The 26,899-nt window shown below is 41.1% G+C and overlaps 1 protein-coding gene across 2 annotated transcripts in view; it reads right to left on the bottom strand.

Moving 5' to 3' along the window:
- SV2B (synaptic vesicle glycoprotein 2B) overlaps positions 1 to 25,203 on the bottom strand; it is a 40,047-nt gene extending 14,844 nt beyond the window's left edge. Inside the window, exons 1-4 of one of the 2 annotated variants that reach the window (XM_039359174.1) lie at positions 24,729 to 25,203; positions 8,382 to 9,231; positions 1,657 to 1,837; positions 829 to 980 (exon numbers count right to left, since the gene is read on the bottom strand). In XM_039359174.1, coding sequence (XP_039215108.1) covers positions 829 to 980; positions 1,657 to 1,837; positions 8,382 to 8,865 — 817 coding nt within the window. In that variant the 5' untranslated portion in view covers positions 8,866 to 9,231; positions 24,729 to 25,203. Of the gene's footprint in view, positions 1 to 828; positions 981 to 1,656; positions 1,838 to 8,381; positions 9,232 to 24,113; positions 24,494 to 24,728 lie in introns of those variants that run through there. The other variant, XM_039359173.1, reaches the window with a different exon arrangement.
- Between the last annotated feature and the right edge of the window lie 1,696 nt (positions 25,204 to 26,899).

Here is a 26,899-nt window from a genome sequence, read left to right as displayed (position 1 = left end):
GCATCGTCAGAGATCTGTTACATCCCCCTTTGTGAAACAAAGCAGGTTTGGATTGTCTAGAGGTAAGATGACCTGTGGATACTAGGTACATGTATATGCAATAAAATGCACGAATAAATAAAATACTCCAGAATCCACCCAGAACCTCAGAAACAAACACCCCCCCCATTGGCAGATATAATTTGGGATTAAACCTGTAGCATTTCCCCAGTCTGGTCTACTCAATTGGCCTTCTCCATCTAGATTCCTTCCACAAATGGTTGGACTATGATACCTGGTTAAAGAAGGTGGAAAATATCATCATCATCATCATCATCAATCATCCTTTGAGTCAAGCATAACTGATGATTTGATGGATTTGTGTTAACTACAGTATGGAAATGGTCTCTTGTTGTTGTTGTTAATTGCGAAGTCATGTCCGACCCATCGCAACCCCATGGACAATGTTCCTCCAGATCTTCCTGTCCTCTACCATTTTCTGGAGTCCATTTAAGTTCACACCTACTGCTTCAGTGACTCCATCCAGCCACCTCCTTCTCTGTCATCCCCTTCTTCTATTGCCCTCCATCTTTCCCAGCATCAGGCTCTTCTCCAGTGAGTCCTTCCTTCTCATTAGGTGGCCAAAGTACTTGAGTTTCAACTTCTGCCAAATTCTATTACACAGAACATACTGCCTAATATGCATGGAGGGCACCAAGTTAAATAAATATACATTGCAGACTGTTCTGGTTTCCACTAGGTGACTGGAAGAAGGTCATCTCAGTGAAATAAAAGCTGGAGACAAGACACAGAAGCAGGAAAATTCCCTCTAGATCTGGAAACAGTTACCATAATGTGGGATGATACTCCAGGCCATGACCGAGGCGTACAAACCACCAATCATCCAGAACATGCAGAGCCAGCTCAGGTGTTCCCCTCGCTTCTCACGGGCTAGGAATTCAGAGAAATAAGCAAAGACGATGGGCAGGGAACCTCCGATACTGAAGAAAGAAAAGGAGGAAACTGGATGGATAAAATAACTTAGAAACCGTAGAAAGGATTTCATTGTAACATAGTAATATCAACTAGGCCAGGGGTAGGCAACCTTGGCTCTTTTATGACTCGTGGACTTCAACTTCAATTCCTGGCTCAGGAATTCTGGGAGTTGAAGTCCACGAGTCATAAAAGAGCCAAGGTTGCCTACCCCTTAACTAGGCTACCTGTGTGTTCTTTATTTTTTGTCTTTTTGCAAATCTATGTTGGACTTAACAGAATGACAGAGTTGGAAGGGTCCTTGGAAGTCTTCTAGTCCAACCCCCTGCTCAGGCAGGAGACCCTATACCATTCCAGACAAATGATTGTCCAGTCTCTTCTTAAAAACCTCCTGTCAGTGGAACAACATGTCTCCAGAAGTTGGAGCAGCCACAACTTCTGGAGACATGTTGTTCCACTGACTAATTGTTCTCACTGTCAGGAAATTTGGCTTTTTTGGTTTGCTGCCATTGTAACATTGCAAAATTTTACATTGCATTGTAAAACTGCAACATGGTCAGTTGTTGTTCAAAGGAGCTTGCCTGGGAATGAGACGTGTAGGAAGCCAATAGGCTAAGCATTACTATCAAATGTCTCCCTTGGCCTGGAATAAGCTTGTTCTTCTCCAGAGCGTTCAGTACGTACCCGAAACCGGAGATCAGGCGGCAGAAGAGAAAAAAACCGTATTGCTGCACGAAAGAGGAGAGGAACGCAAAGCTGGCATTGATGGAGAGTGATATGATCAGGCACTGCTTCCGGCCCAGCTTGTCTGCTAGGCCACTCCAGAAAAGGGCCCCGACCATCATTCCAAAATAAACAATTATTCCTGTACAACAGAGGGACACAAGACATATTAATCCTGTACTTATTATTCATGTTAGCAGTGGCATCTTTCCAGATTTCCAAAAACGCCCACTTGCCAACTTTGCAGAAAGGATGATGCAGGCACCACCTTCCCCCCAACAAATCAAATCAAATCAACCTTTATTGTCAAAGTACAACATGTGTACAATGCCACCAAGTAGCTCATGCAAAAGGCATCAAGACTCTTCACTCATGAGACATTTGGAAAAAAAGAAAGGGAAACAGTCATCCTCAAGTCCAATGCAGCTCTTGGTGATGGTGACACATCCATACGTTTTCTTGGCTATGAAATAGAAGATGTTTGTCATTGCCTTTTTCTGGAATATTTTCCCCCAGATTTCCTACTCTAACATGGAAGTTAGGATGTCCTGGTGATACCTGCTTAACTTGAGGAAGAGAATCAGCCAGAGTCAATCTAGGTGCTATCCTCTGCTCTAAAAGGAAGGAAGGAAGGAAGGAAGGAAGGAAGGAAGGAAGGAAGGAAGGAAGGAAGGAAGGAAGGAAGGAAGGAAGGAAGGAAGGAAGGAAGGAAGATTATTTATACAGGCTTGGGTGCAAATATAAGTGACCAGGTTTCCACATGTCCTATTAGGCTCTGATTTATTTAACTATGGCTTGCTAAATAAGTGACAATTGATTAGCATCATCAACATTGTGGAAATAAACCCCATGAAACACAATAGCAGTTTAAGATGACATGTAAGCCCAGCCTGTGCGTGTTTGCACGTAGAGTATCCCTATGTGTGTATGTACACAACAGTATATGGGAAACATAACCAATCATGCACAATATGGTCTATTTCCAAGTCCTACTGTCAAACCATTTGCTCATCCAGGGCCATTTTTAATTGACTTTGGAATTAATAGCTGGGAACAGGATGGAATAATATACTGTTATCCTTTCTCTGGCTCTAATCTCAGTTCTCATAGGAAGCAAAATATTCACAATTTGGCCAAGACAAAATGTACTGATTGAACCAATGTTCCAATGAACATCCCCAAAGCAGAACAAATAAACTGCCACAAAGAGGAGCCCGGCTCACTGCAAGATCCCCAGTTTGCTAAACCAGCTACTAGAAAGTCACAAATCATTGTGTCACGTACTATCACATTTGGTGAACATGTGGTAAAGCTAAGGCCTATTGGAGAAAGATACATATGTGGTTAGAAAAAATATTGGGTGAACAAGTTCATTTTAAACCTGAACTTTTTTTACTAGGTATTATGTCTGAAAAGACTAATAAGCAGAAATTATATTTAATCTTACACATCACCACAGCAGCGAGAATAATTTTTGCACAATACTGAAAGAATGAAGGATTGCCATCAGAAGAAGAAATAATCAGGGAAATATTGGAATGTGCAGAGATGGACAGATTAACTATGAGGTTGAAAGATAAAGAAGATACAGACTATTATCAAATTTGGGACTTATTTTATTGTTGGCTAAAGAATGAAGAATTAGGAATTGAACATGAATTCCAGACAACTCATTGATTGGAAAAATTAACATATGTTTATGGGGGGGGGAAAACAATAAAATCTTTATAAAAAAAACGAAAGAAGAAAGTCACAAATCATTGCGGACTCCCTTATTTTATCAAAGGAAAGTGGGGAGTTGATTAATTTCCTCCCATTATAGACCAAAGGCCCTTGTGACATTAAAAGGCACCGCAGCATTAACAACTGCGGCAGCCAAAAGCTTTATATCTATGGAAATCAGACATTGGAAGAGTCCATAAATACTGTTATTTCTCCTAATCGAGACAAAAGCAAAGGCTGTGTAATGAACAACACAATGTTTTAGATGCATTGCCTTCAAGGCTGCAAGCCAGCTGTGGTTCCCTTTCATGTATTCATTATTCCTTCTTTAGCTTAATTTTGTTTTTCTCTTCTGGAGGAGATGCCTTTTCTCTCCCCCCCCCATTTCTTTTTTTTCCCTACTAAGCATGTGGATAACACACAAACACATACAAAGGCACACACACACACACATGAATGACTGGATCAAACTATAAACTCATAAAACATACAGGATGTTCATAGGATAGAGCTCTCTTCTTGATGACCGTATGGATGATTGGATTCCAGGGAGCGAAGCATTGCCATCTGGCCTGATGGTGGTCCTCCTGCATCCTCTCCAGAATGTTGGATATTTACAGCTCCTGGCTATTTCAAGAGAGCCTTGGGCTGAAATTTGTCCTCCTTTCCCTCACCCGTTCCTATTCAATGGGATGAAGGAGGATTTGCTTTCGAAAGTTCTTCCAAAGATGTGGAGGTAGAGGAGTTTTCCTGAGTGGATTTCAACATCCTTCCACTTAAATAAGGATGAGATATTTGAAGAGTGACCATTAAGGTCAGCTCATCCATTATACCATCGTCCCTCCAGCCATAAGCCTCCTCTCTGTATCCCAATGTTTCCATCCCATGCCAGAAGAAGCCATCAGGAGGAACATCTACTAGGAAGCTTACAGAGCAGCAGTACTTGTCTCTGTGTCTTATCCTCAAAAAAAAAAAAAAAAAAAAATGGAATCTGGCCTGATTGTTGATAGGCTTCGATCCACTGGAGTTATTGTCCCCATCAGCTTTTGGGTGGAAATAAGTGACAATTTATTAAGATCAGACAACACAGAAGTAAACTTCATGAAACCAAATAGCAGTTTAAGACAATCTGTAAGGTGGGATTGATTGATTGATTGATTGATTGAATGATTGGTTTGTAAAATTTGTTAGCTATTCATCTTACCACATGGTAACTCTGGGCAGCTTACAGTATTAAATTGCAATATTCAATGATAAAACAGTATAAAAGCTAATAAATGATATAAATACATTATATAAAAAAGTCAACCTAGCTAAAAAATGGAGAGGAAGGGAGGGAGTAGGATGGAGAGGGGGTGGGATTCTGTAGTTAATCTATCAACAACCTCCAATGTGAAAGCCCTCTGTTGGAGCCTCAAACTAACTAGCAGAGCTCTTAGGGAAGGTAAAGAGGGTTGGAGATGACCTCACTTGGGGCGGTTGACCTCACTCTTACTCCCCTCACTCAGGGTGGGGGGTTAAGATGTTCCAAAGGGCAGACAAGTCTCTTCCTCAAAGAAGAAACTACATTTTCAGATTCAGCGAACTGATACTTGCAAAAATTAACAGTAGTGGGTTTCAGATTGTAGACCATCTTGCCACTGAAGATGCCAGCCACAGTTGCCAGTAAAACCTCAGAAATTTGTTGCCTAGTCCACAATCTCTAAACCTTGAAGTCCAACAATGCCCACCAGATGCCAACTGTGAAAACCTATACCAGTATATTGGAAAGGATCGTATTGAATTGAATTGAACTTTATTTGGCCAAGTGTGATTCGACACACAAGCCATTTGTCCTCACTACAGAAGCACTCAGTGTACATGCAAACCAACAGAGTAATAATAATTATAAGGATACTGATAAAAGGATGTGGTAGAGAAGAGAAGGATAGTAATGATACAGCCATACCACTTGGATAAATATACTTAGACATAAGACATAAGACTGTGGGAATTAGGTGTTCAGCAGAGTGATGGCGTGGGGAAAAAACTGCCCCTGTGTCTAATTGTTTGGGCATGCAATGCCCTATAGTGGTGTCCCGAGGGGTGGAGTTGAAACAGTTTATGTCCAGGATGTGAGGAGTCTGTAACTATCTTCTCAGCCCACCTTCTGACCCATGCAATGTACAGGCCTTTTACGGAAGGCAGGCTGGTTGCAACTGTTCTTTCTGCCGTCTTAACTATCCGTTCGAGTCCGTACCTGTTTTGTTTGGTTGCGGTACCAAACCAGAAGTTCTAGCAGATTTACTATTTAATAATGTATTTGATATTTATTTAAGAATTACTAGTTCTGGTAATTATTACAGACAAGACGGAAGATGTGTTACAGAGAAGAAAACGGATACATCAGGCCACGTGTCTCACCATTTGCAACCAGCATGACCCCATATAGATCAAGGCATCAAGTGAGTCAAATGCTCTTGTAAGATCAATACAGTCTCCAGGTCACCGACGGGAATGAGTAATGCCATCAGGAAAGTACACAGGCCCTGCTTTGACGCAAACCTTTGCTCACAGATTAAAAAAGAGAAGGGGGGGGGGTAAACAGCCTTTTCTGCAGAGAAAATCCTTCATGCCAGCTGTTCTCCAAAGCTTCTTAAAAAGAGAGGACATTCTCCTCCTTTGCCCAGCACATACATCAATTCCTGTGATCCAAGCCTTCCATCCACTTTTCATGTGGACACCATCGTTCTATTGCTCGCTGCAAACATGTTTGATCAGCATAACAAGGGATGTGGGGCTTCCTCCACAATTTTGTAATCTTGGCAAATATATTGCCCCAGTTATGGAACATAAAGAGAACGGCCCCCATCCTAAAAAAAAAATCTTAATGCTCTTGAAATGGAAATCCAAGTCTCTGGATCCAGTTGGGTTCCACACCCTCAGGTTCAAGGGGATGCTGAAAGCTTTGCTTCATAGCAGTCTCACAATTCAGGGGGGTCTTCAAACCTGGCCCTTTTATGACTTGTGGACTTCAACTCCCAGAATTCCTCAGCCAGGCACACTGGCTGAGGAATTCTGGGAATTGAAGTCCACAAGTCATAAAAAGGCCAGGTTTGAAGATACCCCTGGTCTAGCACAAGGTTGGGCAATTAATCCTGGCTTACTCTTGAAATAGACCCTGCAGCATCTGGATGAGAGGAATAAAAATTATCCCAGCTGGGACACAAACACCACATTGAACCACTTTCAAATCCTTCAGTATTGCATTGGTTCTGATTTACGAAACAACAGAAGAGATTTTTAAAAGGGGGGGGAAATGATGCTTTTCCTGTATCTATTAGCACAAACCAAACTGAAAAACAAAATTAATGCAATTCAAGTGAAATAAAATTATATAAAGTCACTTGGGGGGAGAAAACTGAGTCAAATGGTTTTCTACTTGGCCCAGCAGAGTTTTACTAATGTAATTACTGCGTCGATTAGTTTGGCAAACTGTTTTCTTCAGGAAAGGAGAAGTCATTTGAACTCAACACACTTGCCGAGTTGGCTTTCAGAGGGGCAGGGGGTAAGAATAGCAGCAAATCTATTTTCACGTAGGGAAAAATGTTCAACATTTAACCACATGGGACACAAACCAAGGACAAGAAATTTCTCCAATCTATTGTGAAGCATAAAGAAAGAATATCTACACTCATCTGTTTCAAATATTAAGGGAGTGGCCTTAGTAGGTTTTGGGGTTTTTTTCTGATTTCATTGTGCGGTTGTTTTGTTTGTTTTTGCTTGTATAAAGGACAATTTGACTCCCAGCTAAATCCACTCATTCTGCCTGGGAAGCTACAGACTATTGCAGAGAGACTTATCCAGAAAATTTCATCACTGGGTCCAAATCCTTTTCTCCCTTTTAAGAAAATTCAAAAGCAAATTCTCTTTCATTCAGCTAAGTGAGAATTGATAGCCCAAAATGCAAAATTGCTCGGGATATCACTATGAAATCCAGTGGCTGCTGGTTGCTGAAATGATGCAGTTTGAAATTTGCATTAAATTTCCCAAACTTGGTTGTATGTCTAGATGCAGGTGAATGAATTTGGTTCTGTGGTCCTGCCTGAACTCCCTGACATATACAGTGGCTATGTTTACGCAAGATTCTTAACCAGGTCTGTGTCAGGCCAACTTGCTGAATGCATGCCACAAGCTAAATTTAGTTCGTTTTAACTTTGATGAAATTGCATATGCCTGCATGTGTGCTAACGTGGTGCTTATTTCATGATTCCACATTGAGCAAACCCCCAGAAAATAGACTAAACAATAACCAAATCAAGTGTGGGGTGATCATAACAAAAATAATCCTTTCAAACAAATGTGTAAAAATAATTGATAGATAATATAACATGTGGAAACCATGCCTGAAAGCCTATGGATTCTATAGCTTCCATTTGGTAAGATTTAATTTTTCTGGTTCATCTGCCCAACCATTGTACTGTATTAATCCTACCCCCAGCCATCTGTCAATTAAAAAAACCATTCAAATTGTGGTTCCGTCACATGTGTGTAGCGAGAATCCTCCCATCTCAGCACTTCTTAAATAGATTGGGGGAAGACTTAGGTAAGCTTGATCTAGAATGAGAAATATAGAGAACCAATTCAGCTAGCCGTCTTCTGCTTGTTCAGTTTTACCTCTCCATACTTCCACCCAGGAATGAAAGCAGGTAATGAAATTAAAAACTAAGTAGATAATCGGGAAAGCCACGTCACCACCTTCCCAGTTCCTTAAGACAGAGGTCTCCAACCTTTTGGGCATAAGGACCGGTTTTGTGGAGAGAGGTTTTTCCGTGGACCAGAGGATGTGTGATTTTGTGTGCTGCCTGCATCCCATGGAAGGGGCTTTGCTTGTTTGTGCAGACCGGTTGCTGGCATGCTGCGACCCAGTACCGGTCCATGGACCAGGGGTTGGGGACCCCTGCCTTAAGAGACAGAAGACTCACCCAGCATTCCTTTGTTGGAACTTGATAAACACATATCCTTTTCAGCGCTGGGCAAGACAAAACCAACCACGAAGACTTCCGCTCCATCCGCCATCAGGGCCAAGCCCAGCACAATGAAAAGCATCCATTGGAATCGTCCATGGCCGCACTCCACAATGATATTCTCATACTGATGGGCCAATTGCTCTTCATCTTCCATTTTTTCTGCTATTAGCTCGTCATGATCTCTGAACTCATTGGACAGACCGGCTTTCTTCTGCTTAGGTTTGTCATCTGGGTGAGGAATGCCCTGGTACTCTCCTTCGTAGACTTCATCGTCTTCATCATGGCCTTCGGTAGCATCGCTCTGAGCATCTTCTTCCTGATTGGGCTCCCCCCCAGTTTGATAGGCTGGGTCGTTGGGAGCATAACCTGTGTAGCCACCATCCTGGTAGCGATAGTCATCAAAGCCATGTCTCCCCTGATTTCTATGGCCATCATCCATTTTGAGCAAATAGGTCTGGCTGGACAGTTATATTTATCAGTGTTTGTACAGTGTCCGTGTAAGTGGATATATTTTAATCTGTTCAGTTAACTACATGGGCATAACTGCCCCTTTCTTTGAAGATGTGCTTTATGTGTGATCAAAGCACCACAATTTAGATGAAACTTCAATTAAGGAATTGTATCCTTCCTAAAAAAGCATGCCATGATATTTTAGCTCTGCCTTTTCATGTCTTCTGAAGGCTTCAGCTGTCAAGCGATGTTGGGGGAAGAAAATCAAGGGATCAGCCACTTTTCTCATCAGGCACTAGTGAGTCTTGGTAGATTGTTTGCTTTCACAGTCCATCTTCCTGTGGAAAGTCAGATCCTAGAGAAGAAAAAGGAGAAAAAAAATACACAATTAAATGCTTTGAAAGGCAGAGAAAGGTCATGTCGTGGTATAATTTTCTGACATATTTCTTTCACAAAACCTTCCTGGCAGAATAATACCAAAGGAATTTCAAGAAAAGACTTTCAATTCATCTGGAAACATTTTATGGAAGGGGAGAAAAGGGCAGCTAAATATAGGGACCACATATAAATATATATATGTGGTCCCTAAAATGTCTTTGTGTATTCCATTTATATTCCATATTTTGTTCAGATGCTCAGGCTTGGCTAGTCCTCCATCCTCTTCCTCTAAGGCACAATTCAGTTTGAAACACAGTATCAATCCGGAGTGAAGCAGGAATCAAGATGACTAAAAACATAGTTAGAAAACTAACATGTTGTTCCCAGCAATGCCTCCATTTGTCTACTATGATAAATAGCCAGCTTCTGGTGCAACCCATCAAGACAGGCAGAGCCCTCTCCTCTCAAGTAATCTCTGCCCTATGTGTTCTTGGATCAGGCAGTTCTTCCTCCTCTTCACTGGCCATCTGCCACTGTAAGCTTTCCCTAACTGGAGCCTCAGCCAAATCTCTTCTGGCCAGAGCTATCAATCAACTCAGTTTCTGAGTGCCAGGAATTGGCTCATCCTCCCCCGAGCTGACATCTGAGGAGGTATCTGAGGAATCATTCAAGGGAGACATCACTGTTTCTGCCTTTCAATGGAGCAACATTTAAATTTACATATTATCCTAATTTGAAGGTCTATTACAAGTCCCACAATGGAGGAAGCACCTTTGAAACATTAGAGACACATAAGCTTTGCAAAGGGAAAGAAAATGGGGAAGTGGTTGGGATTTTCCAGAAGTATGAGCTTTACCAATTCTCCACTTATACCGATCTCTGGCATTGCCATAAGCAACCCATACAATAAAACAGAATCAGTTTTCTTATAGGTCTGCATTTTAATTGCTTTTTTGACATTCTTTCACACATGTAATTGTGCATTCCTATTCTCTTGCATTCTCTGCCACACATAATTGTGCATTCCTATTGCATTCCCAGGATCCCGGAGTCCCCAAAATCATGAATTTCAATCAGGATGGCAAACAAACCTTGGAAGTGAATTGCTCAGAAAACCAATGAAAACCAACAGAGTTTTGGAAAGACAGAGACACAAAAAAATTTATAGCTCTGACTTTCAAGATTTCCTTTCTCTTTCTCTGTGGGGAAGGGAGCATTAGCTAATGAGCCGTGATTTTCAATTCCACTTGAAAGAATAGTCATCTTCTGGATCCTGTTACAGAGCTTCAGGCCATCCTCTCCATTTCAATGACATGGAGGAAAAGGCACAAACAGTCTATTTTGACTCAGCATTTGCAGCATTGCACTGAAATGCACTCACGTCCATTATGAGTCTTGCAGAAAACAGTGTGAGCTGCAGCTCACTTTATTTAAGCATCTGATGAAGGGAGCTACAGCCCATGGAAACTGGTCAGTAGTGGAATTCAAATATGTGAACAACCGGTTCTGAAGTCCATTCTGGGCCTGGGCAACAAAAAATTAGCTACCAGTTCTCCCGAACTGGTGCAAACTGGCTGAATCCCACCACTGAAACCGGTGCCTTTTTATAAAATGTGTCAGTTTTAAAAGTTACTGTCAGACTCCTCCCAATCTCTTGCCTTTCCTGTTCCTAGCACTGACTCCTCACCAGAAGTATTTTTGCATACTTCTGTGGATACATCTGATTGCTAAAAAATAAAAATTAAAAAAAATCTAGCAGTTCATTACTGTGATGCATTTAAAGAGATAAAGCTACACTGAAAGGAATCAGTTGCAAGGTGACATTCCGGTGGCCTTTGCAAAAATCAAATCTGTACTTTAAACAGATGGTTCGGTGGCGGTGGGGATGCTTGTGATTTTAAAAGTGAGGCAATGTCTCAAAATCCATGTGATTTTTTTGGAACAAAAACTGCAAAAAAAAAAAAAAAGCCAATTGTGTCATTGGAAAGCTGGATCAGATTGTTTGGGGGTTTTTTTAGAGACACACCCCCATTGCAAGGGAGAGACTTTTTCTACTTTTCATCTTTGCTTCTCTCTCCAGGAAGATATGCAAAGTAATAATGCTCATTAACATCTAGAGTGAGAAAAAAAGGAGTCTCAGTCCCTGCTTTGAGTGAGAATCTTTACTCAAAATCTCTACGAAGCAGCACAAGAAATCTAATATTTCGATTATAAATCTAATAACAGTTTGGTCTACTGGTGAAGGCACCAGGCTATAAACTGGGAGACAGTGAGTTCTAGTCTTAGCCGTAAAAGCCAAATAGGTGACTTTGGGCCAATCATCAAGAGACTCTGAGTTCTAGTCTCACTTTGGCCATGAAGGCTGACTGGGTGACTTTGAACCGATCACCATGAGATGGTGAGTTCCAGTCCCACATTAGTCATGAAAGCCGGTTAGGTGACTTTGGGCCAGTCACGTTCTCTCAGCCCAGCCCAGCCCATAGGGTTGTCGTTGTGGGGAAAATAGGAGGAGGAAGGAGTATTAAGTATGTTCCCCACTTTGAGTCATTTATAAAAATAATAAAGGCAGGATATAAATGAATAAATAGATTTCAATATAAAACATTTGGTACCAAAGAAAAATACACATAAAATATACACACATGAACAAAATGCTTAAAAACAAACCAGGGCTAAAAAAATTCATACCGAATAGATCTGGTATGTTTCCAAAAATAAGCATGGTTAAGGCCGTTTGTAACTCCAAGACTAAGTGATTGCCTGACCGAGATGCCACAACATTCATAGAGGGCCTTTGAACATTGTACATCACCCAGAATCACTTATTTGTGAGACGGACAACTCTACAAATTAGATGAATACATAAATAAATATCTTCCTTGCCATCTCACTGTCAATCAGCAGATGGCTGGAGGTTTTTTGTTTTTTGTTGCTTTTCTGATTGCAGATGGAATGCTAATGCATGCACAAATGCATGCACAAACATTCCTTGGTATCAGCTTCACTACTCCTAACTTGTAATCTTTCAACTAAATTATAAAAAGCTTCTTTGAATCCTCTGCAGAGAGAGGATTCACTATCAAGGCTAATATTGAAGGCATTCACACAGTTGTTCACTCAAACCTAGACACAGGGAATATAGATTTAATATTTGCAGGCTAAGGCACTGAATATTTTCATTATTTCAGTCAGAGTGATTCTTTTTTTAAAAAAAAAAATCAACTCCTAATATTCCAAGAGGGCTTGAAAAGAAAAGAAATAAAATGACAAACGTGGTGTTCCAAGCTGCAGGAAATCCCAGTGGGGCTTATTAGGTGATCTACCTGTAGATCCTATGCTAGGAGCTAAAAGGCAACTGAAAGTCATTGTAATGACAGGAACAGATGCTGCCAGGCTGATTTCAGCACCAAGGCCAGCACGCACTCAGATTGAGAGACCCAGACAGACTAGTACCAAGATAGGACAGGTAATCCTTGATTTAAGACTACAAGTAAGCCCAACATTTCTGTTGCTAAATGAGACCTTTGTTAAGTTAGTGTTGCCCTATTTTACGACTTTTCTTGCCAGAGTTCTTAAGTGGATCGCTGCAGTTCTTAAGTCAGTAACCAGATGGTTAAGTGAATCTGGCTTCTCCATTGACTTTGCTTGTCAGACGGTCGCCAAAGGGGATCACATGTTCCCAGGACACTGCATAACTGTCATGAGTATGAGTCAGTTGCCAAGCGCCTGATTTTTGATCACATGACCATGAGGTTGCTGCAACGGTTTCAAGTGTGAAAAATAGTCATAAGTCCCCCTTTTTTAGCGCCGTTGTAACTTTGGATTGTCACTAAGTGAACTGTTGTAAGTTGAGGACTATCTGCATTCACCTATTCACAAAGGCCAAGGAAAACGCGTGGGTTTTTTTGCAAAACAGAAAATCCAGACCAGAAAGAGGGAAAAAAAATGCAGCTCCATTTCTGCAGAAATCCATGCAGCCACTGACCCCATGAATTATTTAAAGAAACCGTTTTCCTGCCAATTTTATTGTTGCAAAGCTTTCCTTCGCCTGCACGGGTAAAAGGGCAAATGATGCTATTGCCTCATTAACAGGCATCTGTTTTCTCCAAGGAAAAGTGAGCAGACCTGAGAGTGAGCAATTTATTCCTATGAATAACTGGGGGGAGGAGTTACTTCCAATCTCAACAAGGTTTGCTATTTTAAAAAGAGAAAACAGCACTGTAATTGCTGAGGAAGTTATACATGCTTCTATGTTTCTACTAAAGTCTATTGAAAATAGCTAATTTTGAGATAGGTTTTTTTTTTTAGAGAAGAAAATAAAAATTTCTCAAATTGGTAAGTCTGCCCCTGTGATTTCTGAATAATCCTGTTTTCCTTTCTGAAATTCCTACTAACTGTAGTTGAATGTTTATAGAATAATCTATAAACATTAGAATATTCTAACACAGAATATTAGAATTGGAAGGGACCTTGGAGGTCTTCTAGTCCAACCCCCTGCTCAAGCAGGAGACCCTATATCATTTCAGACGAAGGGAATGGGCAAGAAATTTGAGGTGCTCAATCCTGCAAGAGAAATCTATCTACACTGGCCATGTTCAAACACATTTTCAAGGATTATTGTTCAAAATTCATCTTATCTGAGTTTCGCATTACATTTTCCAGTGAACAGGTTTTAGTGGAAAGTTGGCTTGTGAATAGGGGTGTCTGCAGGATGTGGCAGACTGCAACTGTGCAATAAAAGGTCTGCCTGGATTTCATGTATCTGTGCAGGGAAGGGATTTAAAAAAGGGGGGATCAGGGCTTTGACTGTATGGCTATAATTGTCGTCGTGCCTTTTTGATACCTCTTCTCTGTGAACCCCCCCCCACACACACACTTCCATTATTAAGGTTACATAATGGCCAATATTTGGAAAACTGACTTTACTATTAGCACGGTTGAATGATAAGGTATATGATCTCAGCTGAGATTTAACTCTTACCAGCTCCTAGCACCATTGCTAAAACTGCACACAGTTTTAAAGTGTAGTTAAATGGGGAGTAGGAGTCAGGAGCCTACTTGAAAAAGAGAAAGGCTGGTAATTTTCTTGGGAAAATCAAACACCCAAAACATTGACCTAACCCAGAGTTGTTCTGAGACTGAAGAATGTTCAAAAATGGTCTAATAGCTCAGGAGCAGTTAGCATCCTGTTGTATTTGTGTGACAAGGAAAGACACTTATGGATTTAAGACTAATGGAGGACTTCTTTTGAAATTGTGTGGGTGCGTTAAATTTCTGGATTATACAAGAAGGTTGTGTTGTGTTTAGCTTTTTCCCCTTTCTTATTGGATCAGAAAATTAATCCAGGACAGAAAAAAAAGAAGCATCATATAATGCCCTCTGATGGGCAGCACTAAGTGCTATCTCTCCAGGAATAGCACTGAATTGCTTTTAGAGCACAGCAAATGCATCAGGAATTCTCTAGGTTTCTATCTTTTATCTCTTTTCCACATTCACCATGATTCACAGGTTTGATAGTTTAATGAAAAGAAGGACTAGGGGTGATATGATAGCAGTGTTCCAATATTTGAGGAGCTGCCACAAAAAAGAGGGGGATCAACCTATTCTCCAAAGCACCAGAAGGCAGGACAAGAAGCAATGGATGGAAACTAATCAAGGAGAGAAGCAACCTAGAATTAAGGAGAAATTTCCTGATAGGGAGAACAATTGATCAGTGGAACAACTCACCTCCAGAAGTTGTGAATGCTCCAACATGGAGGTTTTTAAGAGATTGGACTTTTATTGTCTGAAATGGTATAGGGTTTGCTGCCTGAGCAAGGGGGCTGGACTAGAAGACCTCCAAGGTCCCTTCCAACTCTGTTATTGTGTTACAGGTCCTCCACTTTCTAGGTCGTTCCTAGCCTCCTGAAAAACCACAGCAAATAAGCAATCTTAAGAGCACTTTCTCTGCTATGGTTCACAGTGATATCACTTAAATTGTTTGCCGTGTTTAATCAAATCCAGTTTATTGCCAACAGAACACAAAAAGCTTTAAGTTGGATATAGGTCCGATGTTCAATTTAAATGTTCCAAAATTCTCCCAATGAAATGAGAATTCAGAAGGAATGGAAGACGAATTGACATTAGGGAATTCGGGCCTCGAATAAGCTAGTTTTTTTTTTCATTTCTAGATGAAAATCTTCCGTGCCAAATAAATTATTAAGAGGAAGACACAGTGAAGAGGAAAGGCTGCCTGGAGAGTCTGCAGATGGGGGAGGAGAGAGAACATAAACATGAAGAACTGCATGTTCATGGCAGAAGGTTTGGAGGATGTATAGAAGAGAAGGAAAATGAAGCATAGGAACTTGGCTATGGCTAGTCTCTAGAGAAAAGAAGGACTAGGAGTGACAGGACAGCAGTATTCCGGTATTTGAGGTGCTGCCATAAAGAAGAGTGGGTCAACTTATTTTCCAAAACACCTGAAGGCAAGACAAGAAGCAATGGATGGAAACTCATCAAGGAGAGAAGCAACCTGGAATTAAGGAGAAACTTCCTGACAGTGAGAACAATTAACCAGTGGAACAGCTTGCCTCCAGAAGTTGTGGGTGTTTCATCACCGGAGAGTTTTAAGAAGAGACTGGACAGTCACTTGTCTGAGATGGTATATAAGTCCTCCTGCTTGAGCAGGGGGCTGGACTAGAAGACCTCCAAGGTCCCTTCCAGGTCTATTCTATTCTATTCTATTCTATTCTCTATTTTCTATTCTATTCCTTCCAACTCCTATTCTATTCTATTCTATCCTATCCTATCCTATCCTATCCTATCCTATCCTATCCTATTCTATTCTATTCTATTCTCTATCCTACTAGTATTCCAAAGAAAATTGGAAGCTTCTTGTTTCTATTTCTTCTTATCCTTTCTTTATAGCAGTTTCCTTTTTTCTTCCTCTCTCTTTCTCTGTTCTCTTTATTCTGTGTTAACTTTCTGTTGGTTTTTATGTTCTTTTGATATAAAATTTATATGAAAAATAGAGATGCTTCTCAAGACATGGGGATGTGACGCTGTGCTCTGGCTGCCTCACCTATGAATAATTCAGTAATCTGCATTTTTCTTTTGACAGGAAGCACTTTCATTAACCAGTTAACATGCTGTCTAGATATTTCCAATTAAAAACAAAAATTGTATTACTCTTGACACGGCATCATCAATCTGGCTAGCTCACCACTATTCTCAAGAAAACATCCAAATGAATTTTGCCAAGTCCCTTTGCAGACTCTTTCTCTGTCCTTGGCTACTGATATTTGATGTTTTTTGCATATAGAAGATTAAAAGTTGGAAGTTGTTATTGCAACTGACAGAGGCCATTGCAGCACAACTCATTTTAGGCTTTCTTCAAAGATTACACAATCTGCATTAGCACAACTTTTGTTTCTGAGCCAAGCCCAAAGTGCTGAGCACAGGATTCCAAAGCTCTAAAACATCAAAGCCTCAGGTATCTCAATCCAGGCAAGTGACTTTGTTTTTTTTCTCTAAAATATTAATTGGTAACCAATATTACATAGAACAGACTGCCAGAGGAATCTAAAGAATTTAAGCTGATTTCCATGAACTTAATCACAGCCTGAAGACTTTAAAAATCGTTCAGGGGGTGTTCAGCTCATGTGATCTTAAACATAAGAGTTGTTCTTTGTTTTCGGGTTGTTTCACACCAAACATTGTCTGGAAATTTTGGTACCACGGCAAATCACTGCAAAACTATTGACTGGACAACCATTTGACTGGTATGGTATAAGATTCCTGCCGTGAGCAGGGGGTTGGACTAGAAGACCTCCAGAGTCCCATGCAGCCCTATGACTCTGTGAAAACCAAAGGGAGTCACCCCAAGCAAAAAATGAAAGATATGGATTCACAGACTTTTGGAGATGAGTGCTTAGACTTCTTTCAAGCTCAAATTTTCCTTGCAGTCTCAAAGGTGCGTTTTTCAAGAGGCAATTGGACTTTCTTGTTTTTCCTTTAAGACGTTTTGCTTCTCATCCAAAAAGCTTCTTCAGCTCTGATGTCACAGCTGAGGCAAAACTCACTTAACAACTGTCGCACTTAGCAACAGAAATGTTGGGTTCAATTGTGTCATAAATTGAGGACTACCTTTATAGATTTACACTAACAGTAATGTTGGAAATCTGAATACCCCTTTCCACCTTCCTCCCTTTATCTTTATAAGGACTAGAAAGGATCAGTGGTGAGACACTTTCTCCAATTATATTTATATCCTGGACTCAAATTGCAGCCCTCCCTCCCTCCCTCCCTCCCTCCCTCCCTCCCTCCCTTCCTTCCTTCCTTCCTTCCTTCCTTCCTTCCTTCCTTCCTTCAAGGTTATCGCTACAACCCCTTTTTTATAGCCATTGCAAGGATTCAGTCACATGGATGTGACACTATCTTGACTTTTTCAAGCCCTTCTTGCAGACACCCTGAACTTACCCCAACCACCGGAATGTTGTCCTACCTCATTTCCAGTAAAAGCAAGAATGGTGAGATCTTTTTCTCACTCTAAAACTGCAACTTTAAAGGAAAGATCTAAAGCAGGGGCATCTAACCTTGGCAACTTTAAGACCTATGGACTTCAAGTCCCAGAATTCCATTGACAGAATTCTGGAAATTGAAGTCTACAGGTCTTTAAGTTCCAAGATTGACATCCCTGGTCTAAAGACTCAAGCCAGGTTCATACTGTCTGGATAGCACTTGGCAGCGAAAGCAGGCGTCCCCATCTCCCTCACAATCGGCTCCAGTCAAGATTTTTTTATTTTTTATCATTACTGCTCTTCCTATAAATCACGGTCCTTCTTCACCTGCAGGCACACTGTGACAGCAGAGGGCAGATTAATGTTCTTTGGGGTGAAGATGGGACTTGCAAAGTATATTCACTCTTCATCTTCATTTCTCAAGAGTGAATATATTTAGTTCTCCGAGTAGTTCCTCATAGGACCTTGTTTCCAGTCCCCACAAGCTCTCTTAGCACACAGCACATGTGGGAGAGTTCAGTGGAAAAAGGTAGAGGAAAGAACCCCCCAAGGAGAGGGGATTTTGTTTTTTAAAAAATCGTGAGGATGGAAAAAAGCTTATTTCCTTGAAGGTAATAATTTTAGCCAAGGGTCAACAGGTGTTTGGAGGCCTAAGACAAAGTGTTCCTTTTCCACTTTTTCTGTTTTGCTTCTGCTCCCTCCACCCTATTTGCTGATTTTCTTTGGCACCAATCCTTTTTTCACCACCGGGAACTGACTCCATCTGTTGCTTCAGATCCAATGCTCAGCTCAAGCCTGTCTCCGCTTCCAAATTGCCAAAGAGGGAGAATTGTTTTATGAAGCAATTTCAGAAAGCTCTGACTTTACTACTTCTGGGGTGTGCTTTTTGTCTCTACTGTAGTGAGACCGAGAGACGTGGACTGTGTCCTCATTTGCACCTAACCACAGCAGAGTCATACCTTGGCAACCTTTTTCCCGAAGGAGCCTGTCTTTCAGGTTGCACCTCTGAGTAAGAGAGGCTTCTTCCATCCTTAGCTGTACCAGGGTGAAAGTAGCATTCTCCTCCTGATTTCAGTGCCTCCAAGGACAGCCTTAAAGTGTATAAATCTATTTGGTTTTGCATCTCCTTCAGCTTAGAGTGAAGTCAGATAACTGGCAGTGACCAGGAACAGAAGCAATAGAGACAGGAGAGAGATTGATAATTGGGGGCAGCCAATTTCATGCCGGTGTCATTTTTCTGCTAAATCAAGGATGGGTGAAGAACACTTCAAAAGGCTATGAATGATGGTACCCTGGAGCAACAGTTGATAAAATTCTCACCAAGAGATTCTGCAAGTGGTCAAAGGAGGGAGAGAAGGATAGATAGATAGATAGATAGATAGATAGATAGATAGATAGATAGATATGGATGGATGGATGGATGGATGGATATTGTAGATTGCTCTGGCAGCAAGAACAATTAGTCAATGGAATAATTTGCCGCCCAGAGGTTTTCAAAAGTAAACTGGATAACCATTTGATTGAAATGGTATAAGTCTTCTGCATTGAGTAGAGGGTTGGACTAGAAGATCTCAGAGGTCCCTTTCAGCCCTATGATTCTATAATAGATAGAAATTAATCAATTGATCAATCCATGGGTAGATAGGTAGGTTTTGTTTTCTTCCTGTCAATTGTTTCCAATTCTCAGAGACTGCATGGTTAAGTCCCTACCGTTTTTTCTAGGCAGCACTTCCAGAAGTGGCTTGCCTTAGCCTCTTTCCTAGGGCTGAGAGGGAGGGACTGGACCAAGAACACCCAGCTGGCTTTGTACTCAAGATGGAACTAGAATTTGTGGTCTCCTGATGCTTTAACCACCTAGCCTGATGCTTTAACCACCGCACAATAATTAGGCAGAAAGGGTGGCTTGTGGGTGGATAGTGGATGAGTGTGTGAATGTGGGAGAGAACAGATGGACAGATGGAAGAATATATAGGTAGATACTTTTCTTAAGAGTCATAGATCAGCACAAAAACAGTATGTAACTTAATTTGCAGCCCATTCAATAGACAATCTTAGCTGTAAAACCTGACTAGACCAAACATAATCAAACCAGGAAACAGTAAAACAGTAATATAGAACACTATGTAAATACAATAAAATAAAAGAAATCTAAAAAGCTACAATAACTAATGTGATAAAGAAGCACATAGTACAAAAAGATAACTGGGCTAGCTTAAACAAATTCAGCAAACCACAGAATTAAAGTAGAAAATACCAAAAAAAAAACCCAGTTACATCAATTAGCAGAATTAACATTAATCATCACTGGTCCATTCTGTTTGGGTTCTGCAGCAGGCATTTAAACCAACTAAGCCACTTATCAGCCAGCAGGTACTGAAAATAAAACTAAGGGGGTTTATACATTTCATGGTATCAACAGCTAGAAATGCTGACGGAAGCCAAGCATCATATAATTTCAATGATTAATGAGAAAAAAGAGACTGGCAGCCTGATTTCTTAGTACAGCAAGACGTTGACTTGCTGTCTGATGAATAGTAGCATAGAATATTTTTAATATACGGTAGAGTTACAGCAATTTCTTGTTTTGACAATAATCTAAGCTGGATGCCTACAGAGCACACCAAAACTTAACTCACTGCAATACAAAAAGCCAATCAATAGTACTATTTTAAGTGGGATTCTGGAACAGAAATTCCTGTTATTATTATTATTTCTGCAATGATCAGAAATAATCTTGTGTTTTTCTCTTTTTTTTTCTTTTTTTTTCTCATTATTTTAAAAGCGATTTTGGAAAGGTGAGCCAAGGCAGGCAGGCAGCCATTCCCAGAGGCGACTTAAATTCCCTTCCATTCTGCAATTCTTGCAGTTGGGACCCTGTTATTTGGCACACTTAACAAATTGGTTAATCCCCCAGTGATGGATTCCACCACTTACTCTTTCTGGAAAGGCAAATAGATCTTGGAAGCTGGAATCCAAAGACCAAAGAGACTTAAAGCAAGAATGGCTAACGGAGGAAAGTACATTATCTTGTCTCTTGGCCTCTGAACACTGACTCCGCTAAGGTAAATCTTATCTGGAATCTTATCTGGAAAGAGAGCCAGGTAAAAACTGACTCGTCATTGTCCCTCTCTTCTCCAAGGACTGAGTCTAGACTCTGCACACCCAAAGAGCATTGCTCCTTTTCTCATAAAACAATCATACAGCCATAAACATGATTCATGGCTAAGGAGGAGCGAAAGTCGAGACTCATCTCTATGTGCCATGTTTTTCATCCCCAGACAAGATCATCTCCGAAGGCCACTGATGACTGTGATGTCATTCTTCACAAAAAAGGATACAGAGGATGTTGCGTGCTGCCTTGGCAAAGCCAGGTGAGTTTGGGGTTTAGGGTTTGAAAGATGCAGGCAACCAGAGCCTCTTGTGAATAGCAAAAGTCAGTAACTTTATTGCCCAACACCTATGTTTCAAGAACATCCCCAGACTGCTTGCCTTCCCCTAGGAATGCTGAGACAAGGCTTAGTGGATATTGAGGGAGGTCAAGCTTATGCTGCTTGCAGCTGTGCAAGGACTCCAAGCTAGGCCCTCGCTTGACCCCCTCCTTCCAGTTTCCCAACAAGGCCCCAGGCACTGGCTTGTAAAGATTAGGCCTTAGTGCAAAGGTTGAGAGCCTTCTCAAATGTAGTTTATTCAAAAGGGATCGTCAAAGGCAAATCACACACAAAGCAGGCCAGGAGAGCAAAGACAACTAGCTGAGGCAGGCAAGGAAAACATGGGAGGAAAGGAGAGACCAGGAGCATCTGGAGACCTCCAAAAAAGGACCTTCCTTTCAAGAAGGCAAAAGGGACCAGGGAGTAAGCCAGAATATAAAGCAGGCAGCGGGAAAGCAAAAGGATCTAGTCATTCTTCACTCTCCCCCAACCTCTCTGTGATGCGGGCGGGCAATGTTCCCGCCAGGCTGATCAAGCTTTAATGAGGCAGCTTTCCTGACCAGCTGCTCTCTGCCCATCTAAAGAGAACGGGAATTCTTAATTTGTCTTTCCAGTCTCACCTTGAGAAGAAAGGAAAATAACAGGCTGATAAAAGGCGCTTGACTGCAAAGAAACATCACCCCAGTGAGGATACACTGGAGCCCAGAAGGCACCCAGTCCTAAAATTCAATTCAGCAGAAGGAAAAGGAGAGAGGTCAAGTCCTCTCACCCAAGAACCCTTTGGCCAAGTTCTAGAGTTCTGGAGACTAAATCCTAGAGTTCTACATATGCTCAGAGGCACTCCTGCAAAGACAATAGCTTTTGGGGGTTCCTTTTTTTTTTGTTGGATTTCTCTTCTGCCTCTCCTCTGGAACCTCAAGAGAACCATAACTGTACAATCATCTTTGGAATATGGTTGTCTCTAGCCCTGCAACCATCCAGACTTTTTTGAATGCGCTCCAGAGATCCAAATTAATCCTTTTAGCTCCTGACATGTTGCCCTGCCTCGTGAAATGAAATATTGGTACAGCATAGATGTATTCTGAATCACCCAGTATGAAACTCTACCCAGTTTCTGAAGCTCCCGAGTTGAAATGCAAATATCAAATTGTTAGAGTTAAATTATTACATTGATTCAAGGGTTTGTCTTCCTACTAAATATTCAAAAGATCAGCCCGATAGTTTGTAATGATTTCCTCAATCTTATTTTTAAGATTATAATTATCTGAAGACACAAATGTGTGATTTGACACTGAAGTCTTCTTCACAGAACTATGTAAAAAAGATGCTCTGTGGGGCTCAACAAAGCTTATATATTTCATTGTGAAGTTGGTTTGTATCCTAAATGTTAGTAAGCATGGAAAAAGGAACAACTCTTACAGCGTTCTTTGTTAATTGGGTCAAAAAGAGAATTTCAGTATGAGTAATTAAAACTACACAAATGGAATCCAGGCTCCTACACAGCTATTAAAAACAGACAACTTTTCCCTGACATCTGGCTTTCCTATTTATTCCACTCCCTACTCACCAGAAGAATTTTGTATAATATCAAAATTATTTTCCAGTTGATTTTTTTCAGAGTCTCAAACGTTGCACTGATGATGTTACCTAGTCACGTAATCAAATATCTGCAAGCAAACAATCAAGTTCTGAGCAGCAAGGAGTCCACCCACTTTTCCTCTTCTCCACCTGATTTAGAGGCAGTCACTTAAAATCCAGGTGGTTTCAGATGGTTCCAGGTATATAAGGTAAGTAGTCAGATAAGAGGCAGTAGATCAGAGAGGGAGAAAGAGAAAAGGAGAGAGGGAAGAAAGGAACAAGAAATGGAGGAGGACAGAAGGGAGGAGGGAGAGGGACAGGAATGGAGGTTAGGATGACAATAGAAGCTATGGACCTTAATAGCAAAGAAGCTTAAGGTGCCCCATAGCAGATGGTCCTTCCAGAAGTTTTCCATTCAACCCCAAAGAGAGGGTAATTTTTAAAAAGACAGGAGATTCATAGATAGCCTTCAACCACTTTCTCACATGGAAGAACACCATGCCACCCCAGAGAATGTCTCCAAAATGTTCATCTCCTTTGAAAGACATGTAAAAAGGACAACCTCTTTCATCCATCCTCATGAGACCAGGTCAACATAAAAATGCAAGGGGTGGGGATTCCCTCTAATGCTATCTGAAATACTTCCATGAGACGTTCTTTCTCCAGCGTGCATATTGTATCTTCCATTCATTTGAGAGGCCCCACCAGAAAAAAAAAATGCGCCTGTAAATAGAGATTCTAACTATAGTTTTGAATTAATAATTCAAATAATCCATACATGCTTACTGATGGCTTTTCTATAGAAGCAGGAGAGGAGAGGAACAGTGAACTTGGTTTAAGATGATCATGGGATCCAGTTCCTTTCTGGCTATTTTTTCCTTTGTAGCTTCTCCATAACAGAATTTTAAAAGCTGGCCCTCTATCAACCCCCCTCCTCAAATAAAAAATGGGTTCTTGAGTCAGTACACAACTTGCCTTCATTAGATCAGGCCTAGAACAAAAGTCATTCTGGAAGGATTGTCTCAGTCTTACAGTGATCTACTATCTGCCAACTGTGGTTTCTAGAGTCAGAATGAGGGATTACAGCTTCTTTATTGAGTTTAAGTCTGTTCTGCCTTCACCCAGGCAGATCTTTGCCATCTCAAGACAGATTTAACATTCACTTTCATGTCATTTCTGCTTTTAAAATCACACCTATCAAATTCACGCATAGTGCAATTTTTAAAACATTCATTTTACATTTCTGGATATGGTATTTTCCTACCACCGCCCACCCCCAAAATAAATCTTCTCATTTGAACATTCATAGCAAATTTAATCTAAAGCCTAACGGCATTCAGTTTGTTAGAAGTTACCTTAAATGGATGGCCATTGTTGACTTCCTGCTTCCCTACGGCTTTTGTTTTCCATATAACCTTTACCAAACACGAATGAAGCTGCTGCAGCCAAAAGTTTATTTTTCTTTAAAAGAAAAAGATGTTGTGGCATTTGTCGCCGAGATTAACAGGTGACCTTTCTCCAAGGCACTGTGGCCCTCTCACTAAACTCCACCACTGAGCTGCTGGGAAAATGCACCAAATTGCAGCATCGTAGTTTAAGAGCCTGGCGCTGGCATCTCAACGCATTGTGCAGTAGAGCTTAGCAAGTAGCAGAGAAGCAGCCAATAACACACCCATCATCTTCTTTCTAAAAATCCAGATACACTTCTGTCCTTTTTTAAAACTGTGCTCCAACCTGCCTGCTTAAAGCCCAGCCCCCCGGTGTATCTTTGCTCTCCAGACCGTTATCCTGGATGAGCTTTAGGGACTTGGCGATCTTTCCCTTCCTTTCTGTAGCCACTCCACCCTGCTGCCTCAGCAATTTTTCTCCAGTCCCCGCCACCCCTGATGCGCTCCTGTCCATCCAGAAAGAGAATAATAATAATTTTTTTTTTAAAAAATACAGCTGACAAAAGAAGAAATATTTCTCACCCAACAGTAGCCAACGTCTCCTACCCAACAGCCAACTGTCCGTTCAGTTGTTCCTCGGTTGTTTCTCCTCCTGTTTTTCAGCCGTCGGCTGTTCCGATGGAGCAACCAGGGGGAAGAGATTAGGAGGGGCAAATCTCCCGGAGAGGATCAACCCACTGAGGATGCGCGACCAGGTAAGGCGAGATGGAAGAGCGAGGAGGAAGTCCATCCACTCGCTGGAGAGCAAAAGGGAGATTCCCCCCTTGTCAGATCCACTCCCACGCCACCCACTCAGCTGATTGGGGAGAGGGGGGGACAAAGAGGCTGCTGGCGGATCAGAGGAGAGGGAACGAGAACAGACGGGCAGCCTTGAATTTCAGCAAGAAATTGTTGGTGCTCAGCGTGGGAGGCATGGCGGAGAGAGACAATAGACTGCATTAGAAAAGGAAGGTGCTTTTAATGCATCAGCCATTCTGGGTCTCTCTTTAGCCCGGGCTGGTCTTCAAAGAGGGAGGAACTAGCGCCAAGCAAGGAAATACTCCTGCAGAATTTCTTGCTGACCGAAATAGTGTCAACTAGCCAAGCTTATGCAGGCAAAGCTGAGGGATGGAATAGAAGGGGCGCGACTGTTCTCTTTTCTCTTTCATTATTCCATTATTCTCTCCAAGGGTCTGCAGCATGCAGCTTTCCCCAGTTTCAGCTCAATCCCAAGGGGATGGGTGGGTGGGTGGGTGGGTGGGAGGCGAGAGGGGAGGGATACCTGGAGAACTCTTCCATGGGACAGACGATCTAATCACAGTCATTTCCAAGGGAGAATTCTTGACTTTAGAGAAGGTTAGCAAATTTCCCCTATTCCTGAAGGAATATAGAGAAATCGCCCACCCCATCTATCCGGGGGTTAATTTCTAAAGACATATTACAGCCAACTCTTAGAATACAAGGAGTCTGGCATGTACTTATGACGGTTGCAGTGCTCGCGTGATCACCTTCTGGCAAGCAAAGTCAGTGGGGAAGCTCAGTTCACTTTACAGCCATGTCACCAACTAAACAACTGCAGTGATTCACTTCACCACTGTGGCAAGAAAAGTCGTAAAATGGGACAAATTTCATTTAACAACGGTCTCATTTAGCAACAAAAATTTTGGGCTCAATTGGGGTCATATGTCAAGGGGTACCTGTAATGGTGTCAAGCCCTACACATCTACTCGAGACCAAGAAAGCATGAGCTATGCAGAATTCAAAAAGGTGTGTTTAATGCTAGTTGTGTGATAAACAGGAAATTTTGGAAACTGCAACAGGAATTTTCCAGCCTCATTTATGGAGAGTTCATTATTATTTATAAAGTCTTTGAATGACTTGAAATAGTTTTCTCAGATGTCTCTCTACCTGGAGATAGATAGATAGATAGATAGATAGATAGATAGATAGATAGATAGATAGATTTTTGATTGCAATAGTAAAATCTAATGCAAAGTAAAGAAAAGATAATAGAAAGAAGTAAAATGTGCAAGGAAAAAGAAAGAAGAAAAGAAAAAATACAACAAGGAAAGAGAAAAGAAATAAAGGAAGATATGACTTCCAACCTTCATTACAAATACAAACAAATTTGTTAACTATTCATGATCTCTAAAGTTATAATCACTTATCTCTTCATTCCATATCCCTTCCTTCATCTAAAAAAAATCCATAAACATTATTTTTTCAGTCCTGCTGTCAACAGACAGTCCATAAAGGGTAGCCAGAAGTAACGGCGTATCTTGTTTTAACCTTGATCAAATAAATATATTCCTTCCTTTGACTTCCATTTCTAGTCTGTTGTATCTTCTAAAAATCTCCTTTTTCTGTTGGCCTTCTCTAGCCATTAACAGCCCACTCACCCTTTACTTGTTTTTATTTTACTTGTATCCCACAATCATCTCTTTTTTAATTGTCGTTTTTGTAACAATGGTAAGCAGCATCCAGATTTTTTTTTAAAAAAATGAGCAGTGCATAAATCATGTTGATGATGAAAATGAATGCAGAAATCTATAGGATTATTTAGAGAAAATGCTATTCTCTGAACTACAGGAGTAAATGTTTTGCTTTTCAGTTCAGTCAATCATGAAAAGAGAGCAGAGAGGCTAATGCATTTCTTGATAAGTTGTAATAAAGAAACTTGGAGAGTCAGTGGGTGGGTTTGGATGATAATTACC

This window comes from Crotalus tigris, unplaced genomic scaffold (genome assembly GCF_016545835.1).
Source record: "Crotalus tigris isolate CLP2741 ecotype Arizona unplaced genomic scaffold, ASM1654583v1 scf7180000019068.10715455, whole genome shotgun sequence".
Taxonomy (NCBI): domain Eukaryota; kingdom Metazoa; phylum Chordata; class Lepidosauria; order Squamata; family Viperidae; genus Crotalus; species Crotalus tigris.
This window is presented reverse-complemented; position numbering and strand designations above follow the sequence as displayed.